Consider the following 26,849-nt stretch of genomic DNA (forward strand, 5'->3'; position numbering starts at 1 on the left):
CCTCTCTCGTGAGGTCCAGTTCTCTCTGTGTCTGGGGCCAATATATCTAATTCCCTGATCAGTTGTAAGAGGGTTTTATTCCAAATATTTCCTGGTCCCCAAAAGAAATGGCATCTAGAGGCCAATCTTAGACCTCAGGAACCTAGACATCTAAATTATTTTGCAGCACTTCAGGCTGGTGACTCTGGCTACCATAATCCCATCCCTAAATCAGGGGGATAGGATTGTTGTCCTCACCCTTCAGGATGCACATTTTCGTATTGCTATGCATCCTTCCCGCAGACACTTTATGCTTTGTCATAGGCACAGAATATTGTCAATATCGTGTCCTTCCCTTCAGACTCTCCAGAGCCCCACAGGTCTTTATGAAGATCCTCTCAGTAGCCGTGGCTCACCTGTGTCAATGGTGTATAGCAGTCTCTCCCTGTCTGGACGATTGGCTCCTCAAGGGGCATTCTGCTCTGGAGGTTCAGTCAGCAACCACCAAGGTCTTAGCTCTGTTTCAGTCCTGGGCCTACATATCAACTTGGGAAAGCCCACATTAAACATCCATGCAGCAAATAAATTTCATTGGAATTGCCCTGTACACTCTAACTGCCTGAGGACAGATTCTCCACCATGTTCAGTCCAATCACTACTCTACACCAGAGTCCTCAGACAACAGTAAGGGCCTGTCTTCTACTCCTAGGTCTCATCTGGTCTTCACCATTTATTACACCACATGTGAGACTAAATCTCTGATACCTTCAGGCCTGGCTCAAAACCATGTACATGTTGAACAGAGACAGCCTTCCCAAACGAATCGCCATACCTCTGTGGGTACTGGACTGCCTCTGGGTGGAAAGACCACCTGAAGGTCTATGTGGGAACCCCTCCCAAGCACACCACCTTTCCAGCATCTGAAGTATGTAGCACAAATTCCCCTTTATTAACATGCAGCTTTGCGAAAAATACTAGTAAATCTGATATGAAACTCAGATACTTTTTGGTTTTAAAAAACAAACAAACTGGGATCAGGTCTAAAAACCATCTTGGCCTTATGAAAAATAGTAAATGACAGATCAGCCACCGAAGCATGCAATTTGCTGACCTTTTCCTGGCTGCTGATATAGCAATAATAATTAGTTTTAATAGGTAAGTAAAATAAAGGACACTGCCAAGGGTTCAGAAGGGTCTTTTAAGCCTACTTAAGACCAAATTAAGGTCCCATGTTGGAACTGGATTCCTCAAAGGGATACATATGTTAGACAACCCCTTGATAAATCCTGTATTGTGCACAATACAATCTACCATCAAAGTATGATAGGCGGAAAGACCCACCAGGGAATAGAAGCTGTAATTCGTGAATCAGATTTTCCTTGCATCCAAAAAACAAACCTAGTCCAGCTCAAATAATGTGTGTTTGTACACTGTTTTCTAGAATTGAGCAATACATTTGGCACCAATGAGGAACAGGATTGTCCAAGATTAGGCAAATTCCAATAGCCCAGGCCATGAGATGGAGAGATTGAGGGTCCAGATGAGGGATCCTGCCGTGTTGCTGCAACAATATGTCTTGAGACAGACACCTGTAGTCTCCATTCTATGGGCCATGTACCACTGCTGTCTTGATCAAGCTGGGGCTATCAGGGTTATTCTTGCCCTGGTGAAAATACCTCAAGACACTTTCTGAATAAACTGAAATAGGGGAGGGGAAGCATACAGAAGGCCCTTTTTCAAATTTAATAGGAAAGTGTCTGAGATGGACTGATTTTTGATCAAGAGCAGGAAGGACAGAGACAATGCTTTTTGTTGAACCTTGTTGCAAACTGGTCTATAGCAGGCCAATCCCATCTGGAGAAAACTTGTACCACTTGATCCTTCAGAAAACACTCTTTCATCTGACAACTGTCCCTTCTGAGATGATCTGCCAACACATTGCTAAATGCAGGACTACTGGATAGACCTCGTAAAGAATGTACCAGTCCCATAAGTTGACTGCCTCTGCACATAATAGGGAAGAATGAGTGCCTCCTTGCTTGATGACATAATACATAGCAGTTGTATTGTCCTTTACTACCTGAACACCCTTTTCCTTTATATGAGGAAGAAAAGATCAGAGAGCCAAACAAATGGCTCATAATTCCAAAACATTTATAAGCAGCTCTTTTGTTGAGACATCCAGTGGTCTCTGGATAAAATGACCCAGGTGAGGTCCCCATCCCTTGTTGGATGATCAGAGGTTATCATGACAGATGGTGAAGGGAGATTGAACAAGACACCTAACATTTGATCTACCTGCCAACAAATTTAGAATGTTTTGAGGCATGGTGAAAAACATCTGAAAACTATCCAGAGTAGGTTTGTAAACTTGAGACATCCAAAGCTGCATTGATGTCATTGTGAAGCATACAAATTGAGTAGATAAGTGACTGCTGTCATGAGACCTCCCCCCCCACCCCCGATTCAAAAAGAAAATCACTTTTTGGGATCAACAGAATCAGATCTCTGAAACCAATCACTCTGTCTTCCAGAAGGAAAGTTCTTCCTGCTGCTGAGTCCAGTATAGAGCTGATTAAATGGAGTTTGGGCAGAGATATGACTGTTGAGAAACAGTCCCAAGTCCATAAGAAGGGAGGTTATAAACTTGATGTGAAGTAGGAGATTCTCACGTGAAGATTTTAGCAGCCATCGCCCAAATATGATTAACAAAGAGACCCTGTTATATGCACTGCTACTACAGAAAGGCACTTTGTAAGGACTCGTGGCATTTTAGAAAGCCCAAATGTTGTACGACTTTGTACTGAAAATGTCTGTTCCACTACAAAACAAAGGTGCTTCCAGTGATTTGGGCAGATAGAAATATGCATCCTTGAAATCAAGAGTTGTGAAATAATCCTTAACTGAAAGCAAGGGAATTATGGAAGCTAGGGTTAGCAATCAAAACTGGAACTTCTGAATGAACCTATTCGATGTTCTTAAATCTAAAATTGGATAGAAACTCCCATTTTTTCTTCTGTACGAGGAAGTATCTTCAATAAAACCCTTAATCCCACAGATCAGTATCTTCCCGACAGCGCCTATGAGAAGCAGTTTCTGAATTTCTGATAGAAAAACCTTTTTGTGAGAAAGTTCCCTGAAAAGGGAAGGGTAGAGAGAATTGAAAGGGGGTACATTTTCTAATTGTATTACGCAGCCCTTTTCTATAAGATCTAGTACCCATTTGTCCAATGTAATAACTCTCTCCAGTTATCAATGAAATGAGCTAGCCTTTCTTTAAACAAAGGAAGGGACATATCCCCACTAGTTGGTCCATAACTTTCAGTCCTATCAAATCTGGAGCCTTGTTGTCAAAGATATATAAGAAAATAATAATCTTCTTAAAGTCTTGATTAGAATAATTTCTTTTTATGTTGAGACTTCAGTGAAGATGTAGTCTGATGCTGACATCTTTGAACTGAAAAATAAGATTAGGACTGAGGGCATGTCTACACTACAAAATTAAGTCAGTTTACATTAAATTGACCTACAGCCACCACTGTAATTTGATTTGTACATGTCCACACTATGCGCATCCTTACTAGCAACACTTGCATCAATGCAGGGAGCAGTGCACCACAGGTAGCTATCCCACCGTGCAACTCACCCCTACCCCTACTGTTTTTAAACTTTAGCTCCAAGATTCTTCATTTTCAGTTGTTTTGTATCTATTATATTCTGACAGTGTATTAATGGATTTCTGAATACACATTGAGCTATTTTGGCCTGGGACTCCTTGGTGTACAGAGTGTAGTTACTTTCCCTAGTAACTTTGAGATGGCTGCCTGCATGGAGCCATGCTGTAGGCAATGTGTTTGCCCTTGGTGTGTGAACACAGAACTTCTTTGTAAAGCAGGGTCTGTGGGGGCTGCACATGCATTATGTCTCCTCCTCCCCCTCCCCCCTTCATACTTGAATACTCTGTCACTGTTTTAAGACTCCAAAGTGGTGGGGAAGGAGTGTGGGCTGTGTAAATCCATGCAGGCATTCATGGTGATAATTCACCGATAGAACAGAGGGCTAGGAATCCAACTACCTGGATTCTATTCCAACTCTGCCTACTTGTGACCTCAGACAAGTTACTTAGAGCTTGATTTTGCCATCCTTACAATGAACAGAGCCTTACTGCAGAAGTGACTTCATTGGGACTCCCTGCAAAGTGACAAGGCACTACTCGGTGAGAGGTTTCAGAGTAGCAGCCGTGTTAGTCTGTATTCGCAGAAAGAAAAGGCCTACTAGTGGCACCTTAGAGACTAACCAATTGATTTGACCATAAGCTTTCGTGACCTACAGCTCACTTCATCGGATGCACTCAGTGTAAAATACAGTGACTGTATTTTCCACTGAATGCATCCGATGAAGTGAGCTGTAGGTCACGAAAGCTTATGGTCAAATCAATTGGTTAGTCTCTAAGGTGCCACTAGTAGGCCTTTTCTTTTTACTCAGTGAGAGTTAGCGTGGCAGGATCTGGGTTTCTAAGATTCTAGGCACACACAACTCCTCTTGAGTTCAAGTGGTGGTGTGAATGCTCAGCACTTCTGACAGTCAAAACATGTTTGAGCCATAGTTTCACCAGCAGCAAAATGGGGATGATACGATGATACTTATCCACTTCTGAGTCCATTACAATCTTGTGGGCTTTTAACTACTGAAATTCTTGGTTGAATATTTTAAAGTTTCTCTCTGGGAGCAATTGGTTCAGTTTGTAATCTCCTAACCAGGCTTCAAATTCTTCTGCTAGAGTCTTATCCTTTCAGCAGGTGTGCTAAGCTCAATGCCAGGCCAAGGGAGAGCAAGGACATTAAAGTAGAATGCCTATTTAAATTTTATTTTTCTCTTTTAAATAAGCTGTTTCTCTCTCTCTGTTCCAGTTCTATCACAGAGAAAGTGAAAACAATCATGCCTCTTGCATCAGTCCTTCCTTGGCTAAACGTTTGCAACAGACCAGTTTAGTAGGGATTGGAGTGGACAGGCAAACATGACTCCCCTGGTCTTGGGGAAGGGGCTGCTCCCCCCCCCCGATTTTCTGTGACCTCTTTCTTCACCCCCTAAGTGGTCACTCCCCCATCCCACCCTTCCTTAGAAGGCTATATGCCGCTCTCGGAGCAAGTTGGCTTCCACTGATGTCATCCACAGATGAGCCAAGCACTACAAAAGCAGAAAAAGTAACTTGGGATGGCAATTTGCTGTGTGCGCCTGCAGCTACATTAAGGACCACCACCACAACAGGGAGGGAAGGTGTGCAGCTTCCAGAGAACCTCCACTCTGCTTTATCTGGAGCCACAGATGCACATTTGCAGTGTGTATAGATGGTATAGGGAAAAACTACATGATTCCAGATCTACCCACTGCTCTTCTCTGTGTCATGCTATTCCTGGCTCACGTGGTATATCCCCAGCTTGAAAAATAGTGCTTTAAAAACTCCTTCCTAGTTTATGCCAGTGTTTAAAGTCACCAACCCAGTTCAATTTTAAAAGTATATATTTAATTCCAAACTTAAGAAAAAATGAAACCATTAACAAACAAAGATTTCAAGACTGTTTTAAAGATTTTGGCTAACTAAACATTACAGAGTTTTACATTAGGGTATCTTACAGTTCTACCTATATTTTCAAGGCATTTGCTTCAACAACTTGGTGTAGAATAGTATACAAGAGATGGATAAGACTGCTGGAAATATTTAAGAATAATTTAAGATTCTTATGCTATTAAGGTATATTTTCATCAGAGCCAAATCTTGCTGTTCTCACACAAGCAGCTTACCACTTGAAATCACTGGGACCATGGACTGCGTAAGGATGGCAGACTACAGTAACTTCAGAAGCTCAGAATACTTTGAAAAATGTATCATTTTATTTGTACACTTAGAAAGTTGTACATAGAAACTTATAATACAGTCCTGCAAGTTACCTGTTGCTAAAAGAACTGCCAGCGAGAGGAGAGGGTATTATTTTATCAACTGATCATCAGGAAGTTAGAGGAATAAACAAAACAGGAGAAAAATTAAAAAAAAGTTACGGATCTCTTATTCCCCCCCACATACAAATTTTTATAAATACAAAACAAATTCACAAATTACTTTGAATGCTAAATAAATATCTACTTTATAAACTCAGACTGAATACCTCCAGCCAGCACTGGTACAGTACTTTAAAGGATATGCAATTGTACTCATTCATGTGTAGTGTTGAAAAGGTGTACTCAGAGTTTCAGACATTTACACAGTTTCTTCAACTGTGCTACAGTAGAAGATTTTGTCTGAGTTGATAAAGTCCTCGCAATACCACAGCTCCTAGAAAATCTAGAGGATAAAACAAGGTCATATGGCGCAGAAAAAAATATTTCTGGAAGATATTTGGACACATGAATGTCTTAAAAATGTACAAAACCTCTGTAAACCAGTACTGTATCCAATACATCTATCAAAAAGTTATTAGACACTGAATAAAACTGTAGCAAAGGTAATCTTTCCTACATTCTCCTGAGTGCTTAATATTAAATTGAGAATATAGTGCAGGCCACACTTCAAGGTGGTTAAACTGGTGTTATTGCTTTATACAGATATGATGACTGCATGATTTAATGTTTCATTTTCATGAATATAAAGGTTCCCTCAAAAAAATCCTTTGGAAGGAAGAGGTTAAATTCGTGACTTCTTTGCAGCTGGAGCAGCGTGGTCCACATTACCAGATGCAATAGGGAGTCCAAGCTTTTGAGCCTGAACGTGGAAAAAAGCCTGAAGTCTAATTCCAGCTTTTGCTTCACTTGTATTACGAGGGTTGTACTCAAAGCAGTTCGAAAACATCAGTTCAATGTCTTCAATGAATTCAGCTGGTAAATAAAAATTAAAGAAATGAGTTTAGTGCATTTGCCAGGTCACCATAGATAATCGTATGAGTAAAGCATACTGTTACGGCACTACAGAATTCAGTAGAATGATGCCCTTTGTAAAGACAGTTGCTAAAGAGATCTTCACCAATAAATGGGGTGAATTTAGTGTGTATGTATAGGGTCAGATTAACAACCCTACGGTTCAAGTCCTCTGTCTCCAACAATGGAAATGGAAGTTTTCTGATATATCCCATCAATGTGCCACAACCCTATTCAACAGATACCATCTCTAAGGCTTGAGGAGGTAATTGAAACTCCATGACCATTCACTTTAGTAGGACAACTACTAACACAATCACTACACTGAAAAAAGCGGTTCATACATTTCTAAGAATGCTTTTTCGAAGAAATACCAGTTTTCAAATCCTCCCATCCCAGCTCTGCTTAAGGGGATAAGACCTCTAATTGTAAAGAACAGATCACAGGATTAATTACTTCAGTAAACAGTACTTACATGCTAATTTGTATTCACATTTATTCACTTTTTCACGGATTATATTTAAGGCAATAGGTTTTTTGATAATATCGTAGTAGTCTGGTACCTGCAAAAAAGTGTTCACTTTATTTTATTTACTATTTTATTATGTAAAAATATACATAAATGTATTTAATTCATAATAATTATGTGTTAAGATATACACAGAAAGTCACAAATTTACTTGGACTTTCTGCTGTTACAGCAGAAAGACTTAATGGGCCCTTTATTGACAACCAGAATTTACTGAAATTCAGCTATTAATTTCTTGACCTAATTTTAAAAGTTGTTCAAGCAAGAGACCACAAAATATAAAACAAATCAATAATGCATTCAGAGAAGTTAAAGAAATTAGGCAAAGAACCCCAAGCATAAATATCTGATGGAGAAAAATTTAAGAAAAAAAAAGTGGTTTAATTTATAAGCTTTACATTTGTGTTAGAGCTGTTTAAACTTAAGATGCAAAAATAATTTATATTACGTAATATTACGTATTGTACAATGCTATTAGCCTATACTGAAATGGGCTTCCAAGGGAGATTTTAAAAATCTCCAATGATGGGGATTCGACAAACAGCTTGGACAAACACTAGTCAGGGATGGTCTACTTAATCCTGCTTCAGTGCTGGGGACCTTCTGAGGTCCCTTCCAGCCCTACATTTCTATGGTTCTAAGGTATCTCCAGACTCTTTTCATTTTGTTGTAGTACTTACTCTTATAACATTACAAGCTCCTTGATGCTGAGGGATGGCTGTTTTCACTCTATTACTCCTCACATACGTGAACTATTTTGTTCCTTGAAATGCCAGTTAGGGCTGTTTGAAGGGTTGGAGACACTGCAGATTTCTATGTGGCATAAAGGATAGACCAGGGGGTCGCAAGGGTATTACATGGGGGCTCACAAGCTGTCAGCCTCCACCCTAATCCCCGCTTTGCCTCCAGCATTTATAATGGTGTTAAATATATTTGAAAGTGTTTTTAATTTATAAGGGGGAGGGGGGTTGCACTCAGAGGCTTGCTGTGTGAAAGAGGTCACCAGTACAAAAGTTTGAGAACCACTGGGATTGTCTGGCATCTGCATACAGTCTATGAGAGAGCAGCCGCTCAGTCAATCACTCAGAGTTAGTCAAGATAAGAGATGCATACATGATTAAAGCGAAAGGAAGGAGGATTCTTAAACCCAGACACTGATCATTTGGCTCAGAAATCTTGAATTCTGTGCAAGCACACATTCCAAGGTCCACCCCCAAATCAGACTAGAAGACATTTTTAAATGCTGTCTTGTTTGTGGGACAATTCGGATCCCAAATTTGGTTGACAAGAAAACCCAGAAACATACATATATATTTTAAGCCAGATATAATTTGGCTATGGGCTCTCCTCTGAACATACATCTTGGGGTGCAACTTGCTAGCGAATTTGCAGGAGGAATCAGCAGTGAAGAAGGTAAAAATCATCCATTCCTTGGCATTTACAAAGAGTGATCATTAAGTACATCCAGGATTTGTAAATACAGGTCAGCACACTGACAGGCAGCAAGTAATTAAATTCATCTGTTCTGGCACGACAGAATTAAAAGTGTAATCAGCCGTGGATTTTTCTTTTTCAAACCATAAAAGGGACTTGTTTTCTAGTGCTTTGCTTAATCTAGTTTGCATGTATCTGCAATGGAGCTCCTACCACTTTCTTCTGAAGGTCAAGATTAATACAGCTCCCCAATTGGAAGTTTCTCTCAAATTCAGCCAGAGATTTTATTTTAATCCCATTACTCCAAGATATTGCCCTCCCTACTTGTTCCTGATCTAATTAACTCCTCTCTCTTTGATGTTTATACCCTTCATTCATGTGTGTAGATGGTTTTAATGTCCACGCCAACCCCCTTCTCTATGAAGATAGAGATTTTTTCCCCCCTTTAATCTTATCACTCCTTCCAGCTGCCTAATTCCTGTTCTTGTCAGTTTCAAGTCTCAAGTTTTTGTGTAAAAAGTTGGTCAGAAATGAACAGAAATTCCAGATCTAGTCATACCAGAGCAACCCCCATGCACGGGGAGCAGCTTCAATGTGATTGATGAGAACAGGCATTCTGTGATGCTAGTATACCCCTCCCATTCTTCTGTATTCAGAAACTAATGGGAATGAAATTCCTGAGCTAATTGTCACTCTACTGCACAATCATTCAGACAGCATGGTTAACAGTAAGTTACTCCTATGACATGGTTCTGTTTCAATGTCCCCTGCTTTGAAAATGTTTTAGCACTCAAATCACATCAGGAAGCAAAATCCAGTGACAATTCTAGTTCAGTTGACTTTTTAATAAGCTGTCAAGTCTTACCTTTGGCAATATAGTGCAGATTTTCAAAAACTCTGCTACACTTGGACATTTTCTTATTGAATTATTTCAGGTCTTAAAACCCTCAGGACCAGGTTGTAGCAAAAAAGTGTGGCTGCCCTCCGAGATTGGTGGGCGGAACCAGGAAGACCATGCTCACCATGCCGGAAGCAGAGGGGCAGGACAGGAACAGAAAGTATAAAAAGCCAGCCCTGTAGGTCAGCTGGGGAGCAGCTGCCAAAGGAGACGGATGTGTTCTCCTCACTGCTGATGCAGGAGCCTGCAGAAGACTTCAGCTACCTTGAGGACTTGCCTGAGCTACCAGAGGGGTTGACCAACGCTGAGGCGCTGCTGGGTTTGCCAGTGCTTTTTTGGGCTCTCTTCTGAACATACATCTTTTGTACCCTGAGGAAACCCACTCACCTCACCAAGGTACCAAACCTGGGAAGAGTAGGAAGCAGCCCAGGGAAACTAGACAACCGTCTGGTAGAGTGCTGGCCTGATACAAGGTCAGCATGTTGCGGGCGGATCCCCACTGACCCAGTGGCAGACCACTCCTCTACTGTTAGGGCCCTGGGCTGGGACACAGTGGAGTCAGGTGGACCTGCATTTCCCTACCCTCTGCCATCCCAACCCTGGGGTGGCAGCATCCCCACTTTTGGCCAGAAGGCCAGTGTGAGTCTACTTTCTGCTGAGCTAGCCCCCTAGACTGTGTAGAGCACTCACCTCTTGCCAGCCCCAGGCTCCTAGACTCTTACCTGCTCTACCCTGCTTGAGGGTTGGAGCTCTAGACTGTTGGGTGCTTCACCCTGCCTAAGGGCCTGGGCCCCTGACTGTTCACTGTTCTACCCCACCTGTGGGTTTGAGCCCTAGAGACAGTCAATTTCCCCCTTATGCAGAGTGCCGTTCCAGGTGCGTGACAGCAAAGAGGCATGGCCACTCTTGGAGATTCACAGCCACGCACGCCTACCTGCCAATACAGGTATATTAGGACTTTCACAGTAACTTGTCAAATTGGGAAATCTCAGTTCCTGACATCAAAGACTCAAGTTACATAGCAAGGAGTTCTCTGAATCTTATTCAGTGGTATTCCCTTCTAGGGCTATTCAGTGAATCAGAATCTGATAGTAAACATCATACCAAAATGTTGCCACAATATACATCCACCCCAGTTACCTGGACTTTGGAAACCAGTTTCATGAAAGGCCAGCTGTCATCATGTCGTACCAGTTCCACAACAAGTTGTTCAAAAGCTGACAGTTCATGGACTCCACCCTGACGACCCGAACTCCTCCTGTTCAATGAGGTGTGAGGAGATGAATCTGAAAAATAGATCACAAAACTACTGACAAAAAGAAAGAAAATGGCACACCAATATTAAGTATTTAATAAAACATGAAAACACTGGATGTGTAACATGCCAACAAGAGCTAATGGGATGTAGGGGGTGGGAAGGTAGAAGATCAGATAGGGCTCTCTTGCAGCCTGGTCCGTTCAGCAAAGGGGTGGAAAACTTCTCCCGACCCCACCCCTGTACTGTTTTAAATGCAGGTGTACTAGTAGCACTTCTGATAAGCTTTATTTTGCCCAGCTACCCAATCCTGTGGGCCTTATTCACAGCAAGTGGGGTAGATTTGAAAAGCTAAATTTGGCAGACAAGGAGACAGGAACTCTATGGATTTTACTGCTTAATTTCTCCTTCCAGAGTATAAAGAAAGCAGATGGGGCTCTGCTTCACTTCTTTGGATGTGTGGCTCATAAGGGCAATAATAGATGGAAGCATTTGGGTTCTCTTTCTCACACTACTCACTCACTTTTGGAGTCAATTTGTGTGTCAATTTACAGCTAAATATCAGTTTGTTTACAGAACCTTAATTATCAATGTCAAATCATAGAAATGTAAGGCTGGAAGGAACCTTGAGACGTCATTTAGTGCACCCCTACGCTGAGTTAGGACCAGTTACATCTGCACCATCGCTGACAGGTGTTTGTCTCACCCGTTCTTAAAAACCTCCAATGATGGGGAGTCTACAACCTCCCTGGGAACCGAATTCCAGTACTCAATTAAGGATTTCTTAATATCTAACCTAAATCTCCCTTGCTGCAGATTAAACCCATTACTTGTCCTACCTTCAGTGGATATGGAGAACAAATGTGCACCCTCCTCTTTGTAACAGCCCTTAACATATTTAAAGCCTTCTGTTCCCCTTCAGTCTTCTTTTCTCAAGACTAAATATATCCAACTTTTAAAAATCTTTCCTCATAGGTCAGGTTTTCTGAATCTTTTATCATTTTATGTTGCTCTCCTCTGGACTCTCCTACTTTGTCCACATCTTTCCTAAAGCCTGGCACCAAACTTGTACAGCTGAGGCCTCACCAATGCTGAGTAGAGTGGAACAATAACATCCCATATCTTATGTATGATACTCCTGTTAATACACCCGAGACTGATATTGGCCTTCCCCTCCCACCCCCTAAAACACAGCAGCATCACCACTCAATTAGTGATTCACTATTACTCCCCAGATCCTATTCAGCAGTACTACTGCCTAGCCCGGTCTCCATTTTGTAGTTGTACATTGATTTTTCTTTCCTACGTGAAGTACTTGTCTTTATTGAATATCATCTTGTTATTTCACACCAGTTCTCCAATTTGTCAAGGTCGCTTTGAATTCTAATCCTGTCCTCCAAAGCACTTGAAATACCTCCCAGTTTGGTGTCATCTCTAAATTTTATAAGCATGCTCTCCATTCCATTATCCAAGTCAGTGAAAACAGAACTGACCCCTGTGGGATTCCACTAGATACATCTTCCCAGTTTGACAGTGAACTATTGGCACTGTACATAATGAGTAGCACTTTCAACCAGTTGTGCACCTCCCTTAAAGTAATTTCATCTAGACCACATTTCTCTAATTAGTTATGAGAATGACATGTCGGGACTGTGTCAAAATCTTTACTAAAATCAATACAAGTCATATCTACTGCTTGTCCCTGAGTCCCCTATCCAGGAGGCCAGTAACCCCCTCAAATAAGGAAATTGGGTTTTGACATGACTTTTTCTTCACAAATGCATGCTGGCTATTTCTGATCACCTATTATCCTCTACATGCTTGCAATTTGATTGTTTAATAATTTGTTCCAGTATTTTTCCAGGTATCAAAATTAGGCTGACTAGTCTATAATTCCCCTCTGTGTTCACCCTTTTAAAAACATAAATACTGTCTTGGCCCCTTTCAAGTCCTCTGGGACCTCATCTCTCATCCACGAGTTCTCAAAGAAACTGCAAATGGTTCCAACTAGTTCATTAAGTAACCTAAGGTAAACTCCATCAGGCCCTGATGACTTGAATAATTATTATGTAGCCTGCTCCTTCCTTGTTCCGGCTTGTGTTCCTTCTCCCTTGTTGTTAATATTAAATTGTATTAAGCATCAGGCCACAACAACTTTTTTTTTTTTTTAAAAGAAGACTGACACAAAATAGGCATTTAACACCTCAGTGTTCTTGGTGTTGGCCATTATTAGCTCTGTTTGCCCATTATGCAGAGGACCTCCACACTCTTGTCTTTTTCTTGCTCATGACTTATTTATTGAACCAATTCTTATTGCCTTTTATGTTCCTTGCTAGATGTAACTCATTTTGTGCCTTACCCTTTCTGATTTTGTCCCTACATACTTGTATTATTTTGTATTCCTTAGGAATTTGTCCACGTTTCCAAGTTTTATAGGATGCATTTTTCAGTTTCAGGTCATTGAAGAGCTCTTTATGAAGCCATACTGACCTCTTACTATTCTTCTTATCTTTCTTTTGCATGGGGATAGTTTGATGTTGTGCCTTTAATATTGTCTAAGAAACTTCCAGCTCTCATGAACTCCCTTTTCCCTTAGATTGTCTTCCTATGGGACCATACCTGCCAGTTCTCAGAATTGGCTAAAGTCTGCTTTTTTTAAGTCCATTGTCCTTATTCTGCTGCTTTCACTCCAGAGTGGAATATACATAGGTACCAGGTCTCAAAGGACAAAAGGTTACTTACAGTAACTGGGGGTTCTTAGAGACATGTGGTCCCTATCTATATTCCAGTATGCACTCTCCTTCCCCTCTGCTGTATCTGGAGTGGAATTCTTGTACACTGCATCCTTTGGGCCACACAAGTGCCCTTGCTTTCCTGGTGCTTTCAACCAAAGGCATAAATGGCAGAGTGGACTGACTGCCTCTCCAGTTCCTTCTCTACCACAAATCCAGTAGAGATCCAAAGAAGAGGAGAAGGAGGGAGGGTGAGTAGTGGAATACGGATAGGAATCACAAAACCTCCAGTTACTATAAGTAACAGGTTCCTCTTTGAGACCTGGTCCCTACGTGTATTCCACTATGGGTGGCTGACAAGCAGTACTTAAGTAGGAGGGTGCGAGGAGACAAATGGCAGAGCTGTTTGGAGAACCACTGTCCCAAAGAATGAATCAGCAGAGGAGTTCTGCACTAGAACATAATGATGCGCAAACATACGTATGGAACTCCACATAGCTGTTCTGCAAATGTAAAGAAATGGGTACTTCCTGAAGTGATGCCACTGAATTTGCTTGTGCTCTTGCAGAATGAGCCCTCAACCCATGAGGAGGAGGAAGATGCAGCAGCTGCTAGCAGAGCAGGATACAACCCAAGATCCACTTAGAGGATATAGCTTAACCCAGTGGTTCTCAACCTGTTTACCATTGTGGGCTACAGTGTTATGTGGGCCACATCCAGTACTACCTATATGGCCCTGAGGATGTCACATGGGCTGCAACGCTGTGCTGATTGGGTTGCAAATGGCCCACAGGCCGAGAACCACTTAACCTCAGACTCATTCTGCTGTACAGAGAAACACAAAACAAACAAAACAATCTACGTGATTTTCTAATTGGTTTTGTCCTTTGCAGATAAAAGGCAAGAGTGCATCATATGGTAAGGGAGTGAAGTCTCCTCTCCAGACACGTTTCAGGGAGAGAGTGGGGACACAGGTAAGTCTATTTATCATTTCTTGTGAAATGCCAGAACTACTTTGGGGGTGAATTTTAGAGAATCATAAAGAGACTTTGTCCTTATGGAATATACTGTATGGCAGATCTGCCATTAGAGCTCCCAGCTCACCCATGCTTCTGGCTGAGGTGATATCAATGGCAGTTGAATTTCTTATGGCTAAGTGAGACATGGAAACTAATGGTTCTAAGGGAGGCTTAATGAGTACTGCAAATACAAGATTTTAGTCCCAGTGTGGAGTAGATTTCCTTACTGATGGGAAACTTGTAATTAAGCTTTTTAAGAATTTGGTAGTCAAGAGAGTGAAAACTGAATAACCACCAGAGGGTAGATAGCATGCACTGATTGCTACCAGGTAGACTCGAATAGAACTAAGGGAAAGCTCAGCTGTGGTGAGAGAAAGAAGATAGTCCAAAAGGAGGGGAATATCTGCTGACTCAAGAGATGCATGTTTCTTCAGTGCCCAGATGGAAAAACGCTTCCACTTGGCTGAACAGCATTTTCTAGTGGAGTCCTTTCTACTGTTATTAAGGATCATTTATACATCTTCAAACCACTAATATGCCAAAAACCAAGCCATAAAGATAAACATAAGGGTTGAGATGCTTGATCCTAGCAGTCTCCTGGGCCAAGAGATCACAAAAGGACTAGATGGTGATTGGAGAACAAGATAACAGTCAGAGATTTGGGAACTAAAACTGTCTGGGTCAGTTGGGGGGCAATGAGGATGACTTGTGCCCTATTCTGATGAATTTTCTGTAAGAACGGAGGTAGGAGCAGCGAGGGAGGAAAGGCATAGCTCAGATGACCTGACCAGTTGAGAAAAAGAGCATCACCCTGAGAGCATAGTCCTAGAGCTCCAAGTATATTTTGCATTTCTTGTTTGGGAGGTGAATAGATCCCAGTAGCTGGTCTCCCACTGAGTGAAGATGCTATTTACGGCTGAATCATGCAATTCCCACTCACAATTGATGGCAAAATGCCTGCTGAGGGTGTCTGCCAACCCACTCTGAGTTCCTAGAAGATAAGCTGCCAGCTGGGTGATTTAATTCCTGATAAACCAGTTCCACAGGGTGACTGCATCTACACACAGGGGAACTGATCTTGCCCCTCCCACCCCCCATTTGTTGATGTAAAAGACAGTTGTCATGTCTGACATTATCAGAAAATGATGGGACTGGAGGAGTTGGAGAAAAATCTTGCAAGCTTCTCAGGCTGCCTGGCATTCCAGAATGTTCATGTGCATCCTGGTTCTCAAGATGTCCAATTGCCCTGCACAATGTGGTTGTCCATGTGGGCTCTCCAGCTACAGAGAGGTGTCTATAAATGATCACCTTGTCTGGCAAGGATGGTAGGAAGGGGGATGCCCATACATACCTGATAGGGATCCTTCCACCATATCAGGGAAGATGTTAATTTGGAAAGAATTGTTACCATGGTATTCATGCTGTGTTTGGTTAGTGAATAACTGTCTGGGGCCACGCCTGAAGGCCATGTAGGTAGAGTGTGACAAATGGGATTGTGACTGTGGCAGACCAGGTGCCAGCTCATGCCAGAGCCCCAGGCCAATTCACTTGTGTATTCATATAGATCAAAGTGATAAATATATAAGTGTATTTGATGTTTAAAGTTCATGAAAACTAGTGGGATGTTACTTGCATTGTTTTCACTTATTTGTGTCCTATTATAATGTAGTAGCAAACATTTACATTGTGTATACCCCTGCAACTAAGTAACCTATCAAATGAGAAAGGAGCCTTGTAGAATGTAAATGAAAAGTGCTCATTTCAAAGTAAGTGGTCTGCGTGTGTGATGACTGAAGGTCAAAGGACCAAAATGGATTCCTCGCTCTCCGTCAAAGGAAGAGCCCACATAGGTAGTAACACTCTCAGCTTGTCGTCTGTGTGAAAAAGCTATAAGTAAGGATTCAAGGAAATATCCTGTATCTCTGGACTGTTTGGACTTTTACAGAGAAGTGCACCAGAAGAAAAAGATCCCCAAAGACAATCTGGGTATTCTGAGAAGACTTTTGGGAAACTAGCAATTTATTACATACTGCCACCATTTGGGATTACAAACTATGACTCCTTGTGCATATAATTTTACCTGCTTTAACCTCCCCATAACTCTCACTTCCTTTTCTTAGTTAAAAAGTCTTATTTTACTATAGAATTGGCGGCCAGCTTTGTCTTTAGTGAAAGATGTAGTGTTCCAACTGATCTGGGGTAAGTGATTGGTCTCTTGGGACTGGAAGCAACATAGATCTGATGTGATTTTTGGTATAAGTCATCATTTTATCACAAAGTCCAGTTTGTCTGGGTGGCAAGATAGACCGGAGGGTCTAAGGGAAAAAATGGTTACCCATCTTTTTCTAACTGTTGTTCATGTCCATTCCATTGTAGGTGTGCTTGCGCACCAACGGAGACTTTTAACGGTACCCGTAGGGCCGTCTATCGTGCCTTCTGGAGTGCTGTGCTCATGATGCAGCGTGCCCTCTCGGTTCCTTCTTGCAGGCAACTCTGACAGAGAGGCAGGAGGGTGGGTAATGGAATGGACATGAACACCACATCTCGAAGAACAACAGTTACCAAAAGGTGGTTAACTGTTTTTTCTTCGAGTGCTTGCTCATGTCGATTCCATTGTAGGTGACTCACAAGCAGAATCCATGCAGAGGGTCGCGAAATAGACTTCCTGCAGCACCGATCTGGGATTGCACCACCAATCCAGAGACCAGAGGACGTGGCTCAGCACCGTGACCACTCGGTCCAGGGGGCGCCTGCTGGGAACGTAGACCGAGGACAGCCACGCTTGCAGGGGCCTCAGATGCAGCCGGGTGTGGCTTACCACGTAGGTGCATGTGGCCAATCAGTCGCAGGCACGTGTGGGTCACGGTAGGCAGCTGGCTCTGTTTGCGGGCAATCAAGACCGACATGACTTGAAAACGCACTTTTGGCAGGAAGGCCCTGGCCCGCATGGAGTTGAGAACCGCTCTGATGAATTCTATACGTTAAACTGGTGTTAATGTGGATTTTTCTGTGTTTATTAGGAGACCCAGATCGCTGCAGGTGGAGCGCACCAGAACAAGGCTCCTCTGGACCTGCCCTGGATGAGCCAATTGTCAAGATACAGGAAGATCTGGACCTCTCGATGCCTCAGGTAAGCCGCCACACATTTCGTGAACACCCTGGGGCCCACAAACAAGCCAAAGGGCAGCGCCATAAACATGGCACTATGAAACGCAGGAAATGTCTGCCCAAGGAAGATAAAAGACGCTTACTTTCATGTCTAAGTCAAGAGTGGCGTACCAGTGCCCTGGATCCAGGGAAGGGATGATGGAGGCCAGGGATACCATGCGGAACTTCAACTTCATGAGAGACTTGTTGAGGCCCCACAGGTCCAGGATGGGTCTGAGCCCCCCTTTTGCCTTTGGGCTTAGGAAGTAGCAGGAATAGAATCCTCTTCCTTGCATATCCCAAGGAACCTCCTCCACAGCCCCCAGACATAGGAGGTTCTTGACCTCCTGAACGAGATGTTGCTTGTGAGAAGGGTCCCTAAAGAGGGACGGGGAAGAGGCAGGGTGAGAAGGAGGGGCAGCCAAAAATTGCAGAGTGTAGCCCTGAGTCACTATGTCCAGGACCCAATGGTCCGAGGTAACCTGCGACCAGGCCGAGTGGTAAGGGAAGAAGAGGTGGCTTAGGAAGGGGCGGGAAGGATCCGGGCAGTTGGTTGGTGCGTCACTCCTGAGCACACCCTCAAATGAGCGCTTTTGGACCCCGTGGTGTTTCACCAGGCCAGGCTGTGCAGGAGATCAGGACAACAAAGAGCAGCAGCAGCTAAACCTGGTGTCCCTTTTTCTCGTAGGCCCCTGCCGAGGCTGCCACTGCCTAGGTGGCAGAAGAGGCCAGAACAGCTGCCTGGACGTCTGAGGGATGTGCATCCCCAGGGAGTGGAGGGTTGCCCTTGTGTCCTTTAGGCCATGCAGATGTGCATCCGTTTGGTTGGAAACTAGGCAGATGTAGTCTAACGGAAGGTCCTGGATCGAGACCCACATCTCTTGGGACAGGCCAGCGGTCTGGAGCAAGGAACTGTGCCGCATAACCACCGCCAAAGCAACCACTCAGGCAGCTGAATTGGCCGCATCCCAGGCCATCTGGACAAAGGACCGGGCTGCTGCAGTCCCTTCATCCACCAGGCTTGCGAACTCCTGTGCCGCCTCCTGGGACATGGAGTCCTTAAAACTTGGAGAGAGTCCCACAAGTTAAAATTGTAGCAGCCCAGTAGGGCTTAGTGGTTTGTCACCCGAAACTGGACGCTGGCAGTAGAATAAATCTTTCAGCCGAACAAATCCAGTCTCTTCGCCTCTTTGTTCTTAGGAGTAGAACTGGTAGGCCCATGTTTGTCCCGTTCGTTAGCCACGGACATGACCAACGACCCCGTTGGTGGATGAGTGTATAAGTACTCGAACCCTTTTGTGGTAATGAAGTACTTCTTTTCTGCCCTTTTTGAGGTGGGTGGGATGGAGAACAGGTTTGCCAGATGGCTTTGGCAATGTTCAAGACCCCTTTGTGTACCAGAAGGGTGACCCAGACTAGGGCGGACATGGAGCACATTAAGTAATGTGTCCGTCTGTTCCTGCATCTCTTCCGCCTTGAGGCCCAAGTGAGTTGTCACCCTGCAGAGCAGTGCCTGATGCTCACAAAAATCGTCCAGTAGGCTAGCCCTGGAAGGCCCCGTGACCACCTTGTCCGGGGAGGATGATTGGACGACCGGGGGGGAGGAGCAGCCTTGGGGTGGGTACCGGCTCCTCACCCAAGGTGGTTGCCTGGACATCCTGCACCGAGCCCAGTGCCCCAGGTACCAGGGCTGCTGCCTGCCATCTGTCTGATGTGGCAACTGAGGGCTGGCAGGAGCGGGGCACCGGCATGACAGGAACGCCCCATGCATTCCAATACAACCACTGGGCTGGCCACTGGCTCTGCTGCCACTGATGCACCCTCCAGAGCCCAATCATGCTGTCTGGGTGAGGCACTGAATTGTGCGTCCAAGCCAGAGAAGTCGTTCCCCTCTGGCAACCAGGGCAGGACTGTGGAGGCTTGAGTTTGACGGCTCACTGTTGCCGCCGGCGTCCAGTGATGTGGGAGCATTAGGGAGCGTCCTTGAGGTCTCAGTGATTGCGACCGACGGCAGGATGAAGACCGGTGCCAGGGAGATTGACAACACCTGGGCAAGCTTCGGCACAATGACAGGGATCGGGAGCACAGTGCTGATGACTCATAATGACAGGCTGGAGAGCTGGGTCGGTGCGGAGACCAAGAACATGGCGATCTGGGGCTCTGTCTTGGCTCTGAAGACTGTTGGCACGCGCCTGTCTTGTGCAAGGTCTTGCTGGTGGGCTTGCCCTTGCAGGGAGCTTTAGCTGGTTCCTTTGCCACACACGATATTGGTTGTAACTTTCCAGGCACTGAACCCTGAGAGGGGATCAGCTGTGCCATCCATAGGCCCTTTACTGCTCCCCGGAGTCGGTGGCGGGTCCTTCTGGGAGGGAGGGACTCCCCACAGCTGAGCCCTTTAGCCAGTCCAGAGGGCGTAAGGCCCGAGCAGGGTCCTTTTCCCACAGCCCCTTGGTCGGTGCCATCTTCTTAGCCTTTTTCTTTGGGACCGGTGACGGATCGGTGCCAGAGGTTCGCTACGCTCCGAAGTTGAAGTGCTGGGTGCCAGTTCGGGCCATGCTGGCTCCAAAGCTGGGCACAGGGCAGCCTGCATCAGGAGGACCCTGAGACTGATGTCGTGCTCCCTTTGTGTCTGCGAATGAAAGTTCTGGCAGATGCGACAGTGCTCCTTTATATGGGTTTCCCTGAGGCACTGTTGACAACTCTTGTGTGGGTCACTAACAGGCATAGGCCTGTAACAGGGCTTGAAACTCAGAGACTGGGGCATGCTCACTGGGGGGAAAAATCCCCACTGGGACACTAACTAAACAATTAATGGGTACTTAACTAACTAATAACGATTAAAACTATTTACAAGTAAAGCACAAGGCTAAACTAGATGAGAAACCGCTGACCGCTTGCGAAGCAAGGAACAGAGGCGGTCCAACTGACCACCATGGGTGGTAAGAAAGAACTGAGAGGCACCGGCGCCTGATGTACCACGCCATGAGCACAGCACTTCAGAGGGGGCCACAGCCAGCTCTCCGGGTACCGCTAAAGCAAAAGTCTCTGACAGCCACGCACTTGGGTGCACGCAACACCTACAATGAAATCAACACGAGCAAGCACTCGAAGAAGAACTGTCTGTGACTCCATGGTAAGGTTCATGTTTGTCATTGGCTTGGTGAATTAATTATAGAACACATCACCAGTTTGGGGTGTCTACCCTGTTTTCTGACAGTCTGCCCTGAGGCAGGCCCTATGTCATAAGCCACTCCAGACAGTGTGACAGGGATAACAAGCACATGAAGCCATGTACCCCAGGATGGAAAGACGAGTTCTGACTGGAGCCTGAGGATTGCATATAACCTGATCTATTAGGTTGTTCATGGTGCAAAACCTGTCCCTTGATAGATAAGCTCTTGCCATGACTGAAGTATTAGAATATAGTCCGCATCAGAGTAAGGACAGACTTTTCTAAGTTCACATTGACTCCAAGGGAAGAGAGTAGTTGAGGCATTGATGAGGTTGACTTGTAGGCTTCCTGAGGCACCTTGGGAACGAGAAGCCAACTGTCGATAGAGGAAAAAGATAGAATGGCTTCACCAGAAATGCACTGCTACTGCCAGAAAGACCTTAGTAAAGGTCCCAGGAGGCAGCAGTGAGGCTAACTGGGAGCACGGTGTATTGCAAGTGGTCGGAGCCCACCATGAATCTGAGAAAATGCCTGTGGGTGGGGATGAATATCTACATGACAGAAAGTATCCTTCACATCAACAGCTGCAAACCACATCATTTTCCAGGGATGGGATTATTTATGCCAGAGTGGCGATGTAAAATCTCAGTTTGTGAATAAAGCAGTTGAGATAACAGACTGAAGACTGGTCTCCAACCTCCCATTTTTTAGAAACTACATAGAGTAAAAACTTGTCCATTGGTGTTGAAGCTCTATTGCGTCTCGCTGGAGGAGAGATTCCACTCCTCTTGCCTGATAATCCCCTTATGAGAATGGTCCTTAAAGAGGGACAGGGATGGGGACTTTAGAGGAGGTAGGGACATAACTCAATTGTATTGCTGTAATGGAAGATATCTAATATCCACTTGACTGTTATAGCAGTTCAGTTGTGGAAACAGAGTGTTAAATGACCACTGAAAAGTATGTGGGGATAGGGCAGTGGTGGCATCATAAATGGTTTACATCTCTCGAGTTCCCATCAAAAATATCTTCTCAGTGGGGGATGGGAGTGAGATGGTGCTGTAGGCATGGGAGGTGCAGGGAAACAAGACTCCTGTATTTCTTTGTGCCCTCCTTGTAAGAGACAAGGCCACAACTGAAATGCCAATCTAGGTTTGTAAGGCTGCTTGAGATACTTTAAAGGACTCCTGCCCCCCAAGAGGTGGTATGAAAGGACTCATCTGTCTTTTCATTGAAAAAAAATGGGCATCATCAAAAAGGTAAGTCCTTCACCATGTTTTGGACCTCCATGGGAAACTCCGAAGCATGCAACCATGACTCACTGTTTAGGTTAAAAGAAAAGGAGTACTTGTGGCACCTTAGAGACTAACCAATTTATTTGGTTAGTCTCTAAGGTGCCACAAGTACTCCTTTTCTTTTTGAGAATACAGACTAACACGGCTGTTACTCTGAAACCTGTTTAGGTTAAGTTTTTGTCACAATTATTTTTAGTAAAAGTCATGGACAGGTAGCAGTCAATCAACAGTAATTCGCAGAAGCCCAGGCCCTACCACCCAGGGCTTATCCCGCTGTGCATGGCTGAAGTTGCAGAAGTCATCCAAAAAAAAAAAAAAAAAAAAAAAATCAAATCACAAATCCATGACAAACTCATAGCCTTACTTATGGTGCATCACAGTGGCCTGTCTGCTGCACCAACCGCTGGATGCAGAAGTGCAGTTCTGGCCACCAACTTACCCTCTTCACTCAGAGCCTGGAAGTGAGCTCTGTTCTGCTGCGAGTCTGTGAATTCCAAATGAGAGAGTCATACTTAGCCAACAGCACTTGATTGTTTGCTATTCTGAAATGAATGCTAGTGGATGTTGGGAAGAAAGGTTTTCACAAGTCAGATGTTTGGGCTTCTTGTCAGGAGTAGATTTAATATGATGTTGTCTAGGTCAATGGTTCTCAGACTTATTTGAATGCACCCTCCTTCTTTGTATCTCTAGTAGTTTATGCCCCTGCGCCACACAAGTATGTATAAACCCCCCCCCCCCCCAACACGCAACTCTTACTAAATATTAAAAACATCAAGGCAACAATCCATTTTAATAAGAGCAAAAGCGAAACTGCGATTGATGTTTACAATTAAATGGATTAATGTACAGATGGCAACGACTTAGTATAATGCTATGGAAGCTGAACAGAAATCCATCAAAATGCACAGCACCATCTAGAGCACAGTTGGTCCGCAAACCATGGGGCACACTCCCCTAGGGAGGCATGAGGGAACGTTCAGGGTCGGAGGGTGGTGCAGCGGGGCCTGGGCCAGCCCCCATGGGGGGTGGGGAGGGAGTGCCACCCAGCCCTGCTCCACTGCCAGCTCTGCTCCAGCCCTGTCCCCAGCTGTGGTCCCACACCAGACTCTGCTCCCAGCCTCGGGCCCCTGACTGTGGCCTGGCAGTGGCTCTGGACCGCGGCTCCATTCCTGGCCCTGGGGGGAGGGCGTAGACAGGGGTAAGGGGGGGCATGACCCTACAAAGTTTGGGGATCACTGATCTAAAGTCAAATGCACAGCGCCATCTGAGGACCTGATATGTCTGGAGGAATAAGCTTTGCTAGTTATTCATTGCTGTGGGTAAAATGTGTGCATTAAATTTTTTTTCCCCTAAAGCTTTTCACATACAGAATACATTCTGCCCCCCAGTTTGAGAACCTCTGCTCTATACTAATATTCCAGTCATGAGATTTATCCCACCAAGTCTCTGTGATGCATGTTACATCATGATTTTGCTTATGTATGAAGACTTCCAGTTCTTCCTGTTTATTCCCCATACTTCTTGCATTTGTATACTTACATACAAGATGCTGAGATTCCCCCCATTGTTTTCCCTCTTGTTAAGCCTATGAGCCTATTGTAATTTTCCATTCCCCACCCCCAAAACTTCCAGCCCTCTGTCAAGATCACCTTTCATACTTACTTGTAGGGTTTTGTCACCCTGCCTCCTTTTAACTTAGTTTAAAGCCCTCCTTACTATGTTAGTAAGCACCTCAAGATACTCTTCCCCTTCATCAGGGGAAGAGATTGGGGAAGGAGGACTGCTGTGGACCCTAACAGCATCCCACCATCGTCAAGGAAGTCAAAACCCTCCTGTCATCAGCATCCGTGCAGCCAGGCACTCATCTCCAGGATATATCTATCCCTGCCCAAATCCCTATCCTCAACCGACAGGATTGATGAGAATACCACTTTCACCCTCATTCCCAGAGCCCTATTGTAATCACTACTGATCTGCTCAAGGTCATACCCCTGACAGTATGACCAGCTGCTTTCATTTTGGGAGACCCAGTTTCAATAAAATAGCCCCCCAAACACAATTCTCAGTTTGGTTCAGTCCCATATGTATATCAAGGCCACATATCTGAACTGTGCTACAGCCTTGCTGAAATACAGTACAAAGTCAGTAGTGACCTAATGAAGATCACGTCAGGCACATTAGGATAAAAGAGGAGGAATCTAGGAAGCTCAATATAAAAATATACCTTTTAAAAATGTGTATAACCAAGAAAACAGTTTAAAAAAAAGCCCCCAAAACAGCAGCTCATACATAAAGGGTTAAATAGAGCATCTATCTACTACACGGTTATAGCAGAGTCCTCTCTTACAGTCTGAACTACCATTTTTCCATCCTACAAATACAACTAATTCAGAGAACAGTTACTCTGCTTTCTGATCAGGAAGGACTAGCAGAGTATTGGCTACAGGATAAGCAGAGACACCTAATGGTGAAGGTCTGAAATGGTACAAAATGCAACACAAAAACATTCACATTTTTTATTGCCACTCTTGCTAATTTGCAGTCTTTTGTCACATATAAGGTCTTTTGTGGCATTGTGGCTTTCCAAATATTTGTCTCATTGAGTGTTTTGGATCATCTCTCCAAAGGTTATCAGCTTACATTTTTCTAGGCTGAATCTCTTTGTTACCCATATTCCTAATTTCATTGTCCCATTATTTCTGTGTCCTCCATGGTTTACTTGATAGTTATTATTAGGATTTGCTATATTTAAAGATTTAGTATTTGCCTTTTTTTTTTTTTTAGCAGTTACATATGGAGTACACTCATGGTCAGTCTGTCATCACTTCCAGTTCACTAACTAGAAAGCCCCCCACAGTAAGTGAAAACACTAAATTAACACTTGTGCCGTGGATCTGATCACTCAGTTTGACAGGTTAATTCACAGTACTGAAGGATTAGTGACAGAAATGTGCAGTGGCAACAGGTTAATTTTCAATGGAACCGACTTGTAGATTATATGGAAAAATTCTTACAATCATTTGTAAGTAAGTATCTAAAAACCCTAACCTTCCCCCTCTCCACCATCTAAGGAGTAGCTTTAACTTTTTCCTAGCAAAGCTTTTCTAACCTGTGGATTGTCGTTTCCTGCCTCTTCTCTTAGATTCACTATCCTGAAGAGGAAACTTCTGTGTAGAAACTGGAGGAGATCTTCTAAGTCGTTCACGTGAGTCTGTGGTGGCAACAATTCTGAAGCCAAGAGAAGGACTGCTCTCTGATGTACTATCAGCAGTCTTCTTTCCTCTACGTCGTCTTCGAGGACTGAGTAATTCCACAAATACGTCTGCTTGTAATGAGCCTTGACTCTGACGAGTAGTACGGCTGTGCAGTCTTAAAGAAGGTTTTCTTACTGATGGAGGGGCTGACTTTATCTTTCTTATCCCCCTTCCAGTAACTCTGGACGAAGTTTCAGTTTGCTTAGGTGTATTCTGCTGGCTCCGAGAAGCATATCTTCCACTGGCCTGACGCTGGCTGCTCCGACTTGAAAAGGGGTTGTTGAGTTTAGCTGCTCTCATTTTTAATGGAAGTTTGACTTGTGGTCTTCCTTGTTTTGATGGGCTGTAAAAATGTAAGTACATAGCAGTATTGTACAAATCGCTACTTCTAACTATTCTAAACTCCTATTCCCCTCTTCTCCTCAAGGGTTCTAATTCAGTTCCTAATTTCTGTTTAAAAAGACAGAAAACTGGCTTCCACTGAAGCTGGCATCCAACTAGCATTCTTAAATATTGCTCTGTGGAGTTCTCTAAAATCAAATGCTCTGTGCAGCATGGAGTAAAAAGAGATTGTGAAAGCCTAGTCAGCCCAACAGCTTAATATTAGAAATGTGCTGTCTGGAGAGACCCCTGGGTTCTATTCTTTAAACTGGCTCCTTGTTTCTTGAGGAAACGGTTTGCTAGTAATACACAGGAATCTCATCTCCACATAAATAAGCTGCAGAGATGACAGATTCTAACAAAGTCCTGTCCAGTCCTTGGGTCTGCCATAATGCCCTCACAAGGCAAGATCAAGATTAGAGAAGGGAGATCCAAGAGACACTATTTGGCAGTTGATGGTCCCATGGAAGTGTATGTTCTTTCAAATGATTAAGCCCCAACTTCTGGGGATAGGATGTAACTCCTCTAATTCATACTCAAATGCAAATGACTATCGAGAAAAAAAGTGTTGCCTCGGTCACAAGCTCCCTTTAAGCTACATTCTTGATTTGTGACACAAATTCATCAATTTACTGGATTTTTCAAACTGCATGTTTACTTGGCCCTATTGCACGCCCCTAGAATTCTCCCTTTGGAGAGAACCTTTTTGTTTTCTTTACTATCCAGTTCTCACCATGTCCATCTAGTCCCTTGAAACTCACAGTATCTGAAATTTGGGAATTAAATTTTCTGAACAGCACCTCTCTTGAATACCAATACATCTTTGTGGCTTAAGAATGAGCAGA

At 43.9% G+C, this 26,849-nt stretch overlaps 1 protein-coding gene and 1 long non-coding RNA gene across 6 annotated transcripts in view; one reads left to right on the top strand and one right to left on the bottom strand.

Moving 5' to 3' along the window:
* The window catches only part of LOC141989336 (uncharacterized), a 34,989-nt gene extending 15,947 nt beyond the window's left edge, over positions 1 to 19,042 (top strand). For 2 of the 3 annotated variants that reach the window (XR_012639966.1, XR_012639968.1), the window contains exons 3-5: positions 14,630 to 14,710; positions 17,375 to 17,885; positions 18,591 to 19,042. This is a non-coding gene — a long non-coding RNA (uncharacterized LOC141989336). Of the gene's footprint in view, positions 1 to 14,629; positions 14,711 to 17,131; positions 17,268 to 17,374; positions 17,886 to 18,590 lie in introns of all 3 variants that reach the window. The other variant, XR_012639967.1, reaches the window with a different exon arrangement.
* BAZ1A (bromodomain adjacent to zinc finger domain 1A) overlaps positions 5,927 to 26,849 on the bottom strand; it is a 114,828-nt gene continuing 93,905 nt past the window's right edge. For 2 of the 3 annotated variants that reach the window (XM_074955850.1, XM_074955849.1), the window contains exons 23-26: positions 25,479 to 25,966; positions 10,890 to 11,035; positions 7,364 to 7,451; positions 5,927 to 6,849 (exon numbers count right to left, since the gene is read on the bottom strand). In XM_074955850.1, the coding sequence (XP_074811951.1) occupies positions 6,659 to 6,849; positions 7,364 to 7,451; positions 10,890 to 11,035; positions 25,479 to 25,966 (913 nt within the window). In that variant the 3' untranslated portion in view covers positions 5,927 to 6,658. Of the gene's footprint in view, positions 6,850 to 7,363; positions 7,452 to 10,889; positions 11,036 to 22,728; positions 22,854 to 25,478; positions 25,967 to 26,849 lie in introns of those variants that run through there. The other variant, XM_074955851.1, reaches the window with a different exon arrangement.

Source organism: Natator depressus, chromosome 6 (genome assembly GCF_965152275.1).
Source record: "Natator depressus isolate rNatDep1 chromosome 6, rNatDep2.hap1, whole genome shotgun sequence".
NCBI lineage: Eukaryota > Metazoa > Chordata > Testudines > Cheloniidae > Natator > Natator depressus.